Source organism: Solanum tuberosum, unplaced genomic scaffold, assembly GCF_000226075.1.
Source record: "Solanum tuberosum cultivar DM 1-3 516 R44 unplaced genomic scaffold, SolTub_3.0 scf00021, whole genome shotgun sequence".
NCBI classification, from domain to species: Eukaryota; Viridiplantae; Streptophyta; class Magnoliopsida; order Solanales; family Solanaceae; genus Solanum; species Solanum tuberosum.
Window position 1 is genome coordinate 2,320,563 of NW_006238947.1, and position 8,270 is coordinate 2,328,832.

The 8,270-nt window shown below is 35.6% G+C and overlaps 1 protein-coding gene across 2 annotated transcripts in view; it reads left to right on the forward strand.

Annotated features, from left to right (window-relative positions):
* Positions 1-8,270, forward strand: part of LOC102587218 (double-strand break repair protein MRE11) — a 15,086-nt gene that overhangs the window by 5,024 nt on the left and 1,792 nt on the right. Inside the window, exons 6-22 of one of the 2 annotated variants that reach the window (XM_006341085.2) lie at positions 1,385-1,504; positions 1,581-1,649; positions 1,732-1,823; positions 1,968-2,070; positions 2,170-2,277; positions 2,364-2,426; positions 2,540-2,611; positions 2,750-2,827; positions 2,933-2,995; positions 3,109-3,169; positions 4,164-4,246; positions 4,526-4,639; positions 4,767-4,844; positions 5,662-5,733; positions 5,861-6,117; positions 6,622-6,742; positions 7,476-7,679. In XM_006341085.2, the coding sequence (XP_006341147.1) occupies positions 1,385-1,504; positions 1,581-1,649; positions 1,732-1,823; positions 1,968-2,070; positions 2,170-2,277; positions 2,364-2,426; positions 2,540-2,611; positions 2,750-2,827; positions 2,933-2,995; positions 3,109-3,169; positions 4,164-4,246; positions 4,526-4,639; positions 4,767-4,844; positions 5,662-5,733; positions 5,861-6,117; positions 6,622-6,742; positions 7,476-7,679 (1,758 nt within the window). Of the gene's footprint in view, positions 1-1,384; positions 1,505-1,580; positions 1,650-1,731; positions 1,824-1,967; positions 2,071-2,141; positions 2,278-2,363; positions 2,427-2,539; positions 2,612-2,749; positions 2,828-2,932; positions 2,996-3,108; positions 3,170-4,163; positions 4,247-4,525; positions 4,640-4,766; positions 4,845-5,661; positions 5,734-5,860; positions 6,118-6,621; positions 6,743-7,475; positions 7,680-8,270 lie in introns of both variants that reach the window. The other variant, XM_015306016.1, reaches the window with a different exon arrangement.

The window sequence follows — 8,270 nt, forward strand, 5'->3', positions numbered from 1 at the left end:
TTTACACCGATGGAACCCCCACGTATGGTGGTTACTCTGATATAATGGTTGTTAGAATATGAATAGGTTTATACAATCCTATTAGAATAGGAATAGGTCTATACAATCCTATTAAAATTGGAATAGTAATAGAAACAGAAATAGGAATACTAAATAGTATCCTACTTGGTAAAGGATTGTATTCTAGGGTCTATAAATAGAGTCTCAATGTAATAATGTAAACAACAACAACAATTCAATAATATTCTTTTTCAATATTTCTCACAGTGATCATACCTTTGCCTGTTGGTGTGCAATGTTATCTTCTTAAAAATTAATAATGAAATAGCAAATCAACTTTGCTCCGAAGATGGCTTGTAGTTATTCATCCTCCATTGCAGGGAATTAATGTATAGCTGAAAAGCTAGATGCTAATTTTGTTAAAATACTAATGAGAATGTACAAAAAACAATAAGAAACAATAACTACAGAAATATAATTTGTTTTTTTCGTCTAAGAATGCTATCTGTTCATCCATTTAAGGTGGACAATATTGGGCTTCATCTACTCCTGTTGCAGAAAATGAATTTGTTGAAATGTTAAGATGGAAATAACTGGGGTCCTTGAAAGTTACTCACGAGTTGCTTATGTGTAATAATTCATCATTGTGAATGGCAAACCTTATTCTTTTCAATCTCTAATTTCATATGGGTGCTTTAGATTTTACAAGTTTTCTCTCAGACAAATTTGGGTTATGCTCCCTAGGGTGTGGTTTGGATGCTTGCTATAACACCGCCTCGCATATTGATTGTGCAAGAACAAGTATGCCTCATTTCCAAACAAGTTGGGGATTGCTTTATCAATCCTGACTGGCCATGTTTTACCCTTTTTCTAGTTCATAATTGAATGTCATTAGGTTGTGTTACCATTTTAAAAACAAAATTAAAAAAATGAATGTCATTATGAAAATTGTTAAGGCTTAAAAGAAAAACTTTAATTGGATATGGAGAAGTGATGGTAAGTGCAAGGAAGTGTCAAAGTGAGCCTGCATGACTGTCTTATAGAATATTCACTGAAGATCCTTGTTTAGGAAGTTTAACATTGTTTTGGAATGGAATAAAAAGGGAAGATGGATATCTGATTTTGCAGGGAAGGTTTACATTGATTATTTTAAGATTCAACTTGTCTGCGTCTTTGTTCTAATGAACTCAAACAACTCTTACTTTGTTGTTTCCAGATAAAGCTAATGTTTAGGTGGACACCAGCGTTATTTCTGGACTAGCATTTAGAAATTATTCTTATGGATCAGCTATCCAGAAAACTTAATCGGAAAAGTTGAATACCAACTTACCATTTTCTTTCTTACGTGCTGATCTGGAGTTACTATTGTCCACCTATGTTACAGGACAACCTATCTGCAGTTGACATCCTTTCGGCATGCAATCTTGTCAACTATTTTGGTAAAATGGATCTCGGTGGTTCTGGTGTTGGACAGATCGCTCTGCACCCTATTCTTATCAGGAAGGTCTGCTTGTGGATATCTTCAATAAGAGGCTTCTGAGTTTGAAGCATGGATTTATATCTCACTACATATTTTGCAGGGTTTAACATCAGTTGCTCTTTATGGTCTTGGGAATATCAGAGATGAACGGTTGAATAGAATGTTTCAAGTATAAATTCTCGTTCTTTTTCAGATCTGGCTGGCTGCTTGACAAGAACAGATTTTAATTGTGTTTCTTTTTGTACTTGAAGACACCACATGCTGTGCAATGGATGCGACCTGAGGCTCGGGAAGGGTGTCAAGTATCAGACTGGTTCAACATTTTGGTACTTCACCAAAATAGGTTGGTTTAGACTTTAGATACTGATGATAATAGTTGAAGATCTCTTAACTTAACCTATTTAAGATCTGTGCTAAGATTTAGTAGAACAATTGACAATTTTGTTCGAGCAATAATGTTCTTCTGTTTTCTCGCCACATTCTCCAGAGTAAAGACAAATCCAAAAAATGCAATAAATGAGCATTTCCTGCCTCGGTTTCTGGATTTTATTGTGTGGGGTCACGAACATGAATGTTTAGTGGATCCTCAGGTGCTAGTAATTCTGAAGCTTCTTGATTTCTGTACTCGCTCTTTCAATTACCTCCCCTTCTTGTGAAGTAGGTTTCAGTTGAAGCTTCCCTTATTACAGGAGGTTCCAGGTATGGGTTTTCACATTACTCAGCCAGGTTCATCTGTTGCGACATCACTGATTGAGGGCGAATCAAAACAAAAACATGTACTTTTATTAGAAATTAAGGTTGTACTTCACGAATTCCATCTTTAACTCTTTTTCCTGTGCTATTCATGCTTTTATATTTGAGTAATAGTTTCTACTTTACTTAGGGAAATCAATATCGTCCAACAAAGATACCTCTGAACTCAGTGCGTCCTTTTGAATATACTGAGGTAGCTTCTTTTATCCACCGGTTCCTCTATACTGAGGTAGCTTCCTTTTGTAACTACATCCCTACACAAAGGATTTATTTCAAATTCCTTTTTTGCTATGGTGCATGGTTCAGGTTGTGCTGAAGGATGAACCTGATATTGATCCTAATGATCACAGTTCGATTCTTGAACATTTGGATAAAGTAGTATGTATTGTCCTCCTTTTTTCATCTTTTTTATTTGTTCAGGATATGATAAACCTTTTGTAGGCTTGTTATCTTCTGTTCTTTTAATTGAGAAGTTTATGACCGTTATTGCATTTTAACCACTCCTGATTGTGATAGGTCAAAAAGTTGATAGAAAGATCTAGTCAAAAGGCTAATAATGGATCTGTTGTAAAGCTCCCTTTAGTTCGAGTAAAGGTGGGTTTCTTATGTGATGTGTTTCACTTTTTATTCGTTGCCTTTCTCCCTTTTTTAAATTTTAGTGCCAAATTCATGTTCCTTTGTGGATGACTAATCTGGCAGGTAGACTACTCTGGGTTTATGACTATAAATCCTCAAAGGTTCGGACAAAAATATGTGGGGAAGGTACTTTCTTACACTTATCCCTAGATCATGATTCTAATCGCTATTTACAAATCCTGGCGTTCCTCTATAGAGATGCATGCAAAACTTTTGTCATGACGCTTTCAAATTTATAGGTTGCCAATCCACAGGATATTCTCATATTCTCAAAATCTTCAAAAAAGTTTGGCAAGGAAGGTAATTTAAAGTTTTCTTGGGTGTGAAGAATCTATTTACATTTGTTCGCCATGCAAGTTTGGGCCACCAATCTCCGCTTTTCCATGGCTTTCCATTGATGACTGTATTTTGTGTTTCACAATTTAATGGCTTAGTTGTGGCTAAGTGACCATATGATCATTTTGTTGGTGCAATCTAATTGTTGTCCATAACTGGAACAAATCTTATTTATTTATATCATGGAGACTCTGCACATCCTGAGCTTGATACTTTATTAACATTTGCTCTACTGAAACTGGATCTCAAGTTATCCATCTTAGACTCATAACTCCTAAGATAAATCTCCAATTTGTCAAGAAGGAAATTTGTGTCATCTATATACTGTTGAAACATAAAATGTCCCACTTGGGTTGGTTTGTAAGTGCATCAAATGGGGTTTAAATTTAAAAGGTCTTGGTTTACTCCACCAATTACATTAAGGTTTTGAGTTGGATGCTGAAATTCTTCACAACCAAAAAGATTATATGGGCCGTCATAAGTTTCTACATTCAATTTCCTGCCCTAGATTTTTAGAGAACAAACAGTATCTTGCGGCTTGAATGTTCCCCCTTGCTTAATATTAAACAATAGATATTTCAGCTTTTGTATCAGTGTTCATTCCAAGTTGAACAGGAACATTTACACTTCCAAGTTTTGTATCAGTGCTTATTCCAAGTTGAAATGGAACATTTCATTTTGTCCATAGGAGTTTTACAATTCATCTACAAGACTAGTATAGAGTATCTTATAGTTGCTCAAAATACTTTTTACCATTCCGGGCTTTCTAAATTTTTAGACCATCTGTAATGCAGATACATGGTACTTGCAGTGCTAAAAGATAATTCATCCATCATTTGGATACCTTGATTCTCCTTGTCCAAGCTTCAGATTTTTTATTCTTTTGTGTTTAATAATATGGTAAACTACAGTATTTTTCATTACCCCACTTCTATGAACATTTCCTAATTTCTTGTAGCTAAATTTGATGATTCTGAGCGGCTTCGCCCTGAAGAATTGAATCAGCAAAACATTGAAGCTTTAGTTGCTGAGAGCAATTTGGTGGGTATCAAGTCAAGTTTGAAAACTTCTCATTTCAATGTCCTTGATCACCTATTAAGTAGTTCAGTGTTTGGGTTTTCATTATCTTATATCCAAAACAGAAGCATATTTTGTTCTTATTTTTTGAGTTCACAAAAGTTTTCTTTGGAAAATCAAGCCCCCCAATCTCCGGGGTTCTATTCCATCACATCAAAGCATTTTGATGCTGAGAACAGCACATCAAAGTCCTCATTAGTTGTCAATATTTTGGAGCTATCTTATAATGACTTTATGCTGCAGAAAATGGAGGTACTTCCAGTGAGTGATCTGGACGTTGCCCTGCACAATTTTGTTAACAAGGATGAGAAAATGGCTTTTTATTCTTGTGTACAATACAACCTTGAGGAAACTCGAGTAAGTATGTCAGTTTCTTATGTGGTAGTCACTATAATCAGGGATATTGCTACATTCCATTTTTCTTCTGAACCTACGTATTGTTACTTTAAATGTGTGATACTAAGGTTGAAACATTTCTTAACAGAGCAAAATAGCTCGTGATTCAGATCCGGTGAAATTCGAAGAATATGATATAATTTTAAAAGTTGGAGAGTGCTTAGAGGTAAGAATTTTTAACTCTTTCACTGTGAGACTATATGTACTACTTTTGTAGTGCTGGGGACAAATACTTCTTCTTTTTACGGTGGTGTTTAAGCCAGGTTGCGTGTACCTCGACTATTCCACCCGATACCTGCTATCTTCCACCAGTACAAATATGAGTAACTCTGCCCATAAGGCCATATAAGAAGAAATCACCTAGTTTTTTTGTCTTTGTTGGGATGTGAACCCTGGTCTCCCAGGCTTGTACCCCCACACTTCATGGAGCACTAGGACAAACCCTTGGTTGCATGGTGGGGACATATACTTTCAACTCAAAGACAACATAACCAGTGTGATCTCGTAGGTGTGGTTAGCCTTTTTTCAATTGGGGAGGGATAGGTTGGGCACCTGTTCACTATCTTAAAAGGGGGGATAGTGCAGTCCAGGTCAACACATATAAAGATGGCTTTCAAGTCTGGCCCTTAGACATTCATGATTGTTCACTACACAGTTCAGAGTGACACGAAAATTTGCACATGCTTGGTCACTTTCAGTCATCTCAACTGTACATGTGTTGCTAGTTAAAATTTGGCCAAAGATGGAATGCATCGGTCTTGGGATGATGATTAGAGCTGTACTCTTTTTGCTTGGAATTGGACAGATGGAGAAGTTCTTCCAAACATTCTATGACTGCGATTCACTATTTTGCATAATTTTACATATTGATATCTATTGTTCTTCATTGTACTTATCATTGTGGGCTTCTCTTGGGCTTGTAAATTGCACAATAGCATTACTGGTATCTAATGTTCTGATATGTCATTACATGGCTTGTGTAGGAACGCGTCAAACAAAGAACTGAAAGAAATAAAGATGATCAACCTTTCTCCTTTAGTGGACAGTCTTTGGAGGTATTCCTTGTATTTTTTTAGCTAAGGATGATCTTATAGAGTCAATCTCCATTTTTATTTTGTCCACACACATAAAATCCAAGGGCATCTGATCCATAATGTTTAAGGACATTGTATTGGTTCTCAGGATATTAGAGGCAAAAGTACTGGAGTAGGATCTGCAGTTTCATTCAGTGATGATGAGGATGCCTCTATGCTCTCCGCCTCAAAGTCTACTGCTGGAAAAGGAAAGAAAGAGTCATCTCAATCTTTTAGATCCTCTCGTGAAGTTTCTGAAGTTGGCAAGACCTCTTCAAGGGGTAGGGGTAGAGGCAGAGGAAGGGCTTCCAATAGCTTGAAGCAGACAACCCTTGATGCATCTCTGGGATTCCGTCAGTCACAGAGGTTTGTCCTAGATTCCTAGAAGTCATGCTCCAGTTTAACATATTTTTGTTCTGTTATAGTCTTCTTTACATATATTCCAATTTACCTATAGTTTTTTCACATGCAGAGGTTTTTGCTTTGGGTTGTGCTTGTATCTTACTTTCTTTTGCATCGAAAGGTTTCCTATGTGGCTTGTTGCCGTTGTAAGCATCAAATATTGTGAAGTTTCATTATATCTAAATTCTCTGCTGTTTTTCTTAAATAAGCAAATAGACAACACTGATTTTGCTTTGATCAGTGCAAATACGCAATTATGGTTACTACTTATGAAAGTTTTGGTGTTTTAACATTTTGGTGTTTTATTATGTTTTTTTTTTTCAATTCCTACATAAACTTAAACTTTCATCAATAATTTACTAACAGTTTGCATCTACTTTAGAATTTGCTATAATTTTAGGTAATGTAACCATTGTTTGCAGTTACTCCATGTCATAGAAGTACTTTACATAGAGTTTGTTGTTGCAGATCTGCATCAATTGCCGCATCTGCGTCAGTGCGAAGTATTGCCGCAGATGATGAGAATGTGGAATCTCCTTCAAGTGATGAAGATGCCAAACAGGACACTAACGTTATTGACGAAAGCTCAGTATGTCCTATCTTCCTTATTGTGTACATTTCTTGCCCAAGCACTTCCCTTCCTGGTCTAGAACGCTGTGTTAGGGAAGGGAAAAAAGAATATTGGAAACAAGTAAAGGCATTTAGCTTGCACACAAATTAATTACAGTCTTATGTGAGCATTATTTGCATTTTGTACAATCAACGGCAGCATTCCTCACACTGCCTACAAATGGAAAGCAAAAGACTGGAAGCGTTAGAAATGGCAATAAAAAACCTTAGCATGAGTTGATGACTACTAAATTCCACCTCTCCTTTCGTAGCCTGAGAATTGAAGTTAGAAATTGCCAATGTGAATAAAAGAACTTAAATTCGAGTAAGAAGGAAGACAATAGATGTCTGTTCTATTTACTGATGATCTGTGGAGACTCTGACTCACTCTTAGTCCACATTTGCACACTTATCTGTGGTGCTTCTCAGCCGCCTATTATTTGATGATCACTTTTGCATTGAGAGTTAGGAATTAGGAATTCCAGTTGCTTGTTACTATTGATGAATGTAATATTGGTCAGTGCTGTAACAGAAAACATCACCACTTCAGTTTGAATCTATTTTCCCCTGTGAAATTTTCTTGGATGTGTGCATGCAAATTGCAAAAACTGGTTGGTGAAAAGTTTTTCTTAGACATGTCATAATTTTCTGTCTCACTTCCTCCTGCTGTATGCTACATAATTGCGCCTTTATGTGCTGTCTCCTGTTGCTAGGATGATGATAAGACAGTTCAGGCCAAAGGACGCAAAAGGGCTGCTCCAAGGGGAAGGGGTAGAGGTTCAGCAACAGCGGCTAAAAGGGGAAGAAAACCAGATAGCTCCTCATCTTCACTTCAAAGGATGCTCATGGATGTTAATATAGATGACGATGATGATGATGATGACATGACAAAGAAAGAGAAAAGACCTCAACCTCGGGTAAGTGATGTATTAGAAAGTATATTTGGATTGAATCATATAGATGCTTTAAAGGCAATGCTTATTGTTAGAATAGGAATATGTTTATACAATCCTATTAGAATAGGAATATGTTTATACAATTCTATTAGAATAGGAATAGGTTTATACAATCCTATTAGAATAGGAATATGTTTATACAATTCTATTAGAATAGGAATAGGTTTATACAATCCTATTAGAATAGGAATATGTTTATACAATTCTATTAGAATAGGAATAGGTTTATACAATCCTATTAGAATAGGAATATGTTTATACAATTCTATTAGAATAGGAATAGGTTTATACAATCCTATTAGAATAGGAATATGTTTATACAATTCTATTAGAATAGGAATAGGTTTATACAATCCTATTAGAATAGGAATATGTTTATACAATTCTATTAGAATAGGAATAGGTTTATACAATCCTATTAGAATAGGAATATGTTTATACAATTCTATTAGAATAGGAATAGGTTTATACAATCCTATTAGAATAGGAATATGTTTATACAATTCTATTAGAATAGGAATAGGTTTATACAATCCTATTAGAATAGGAATA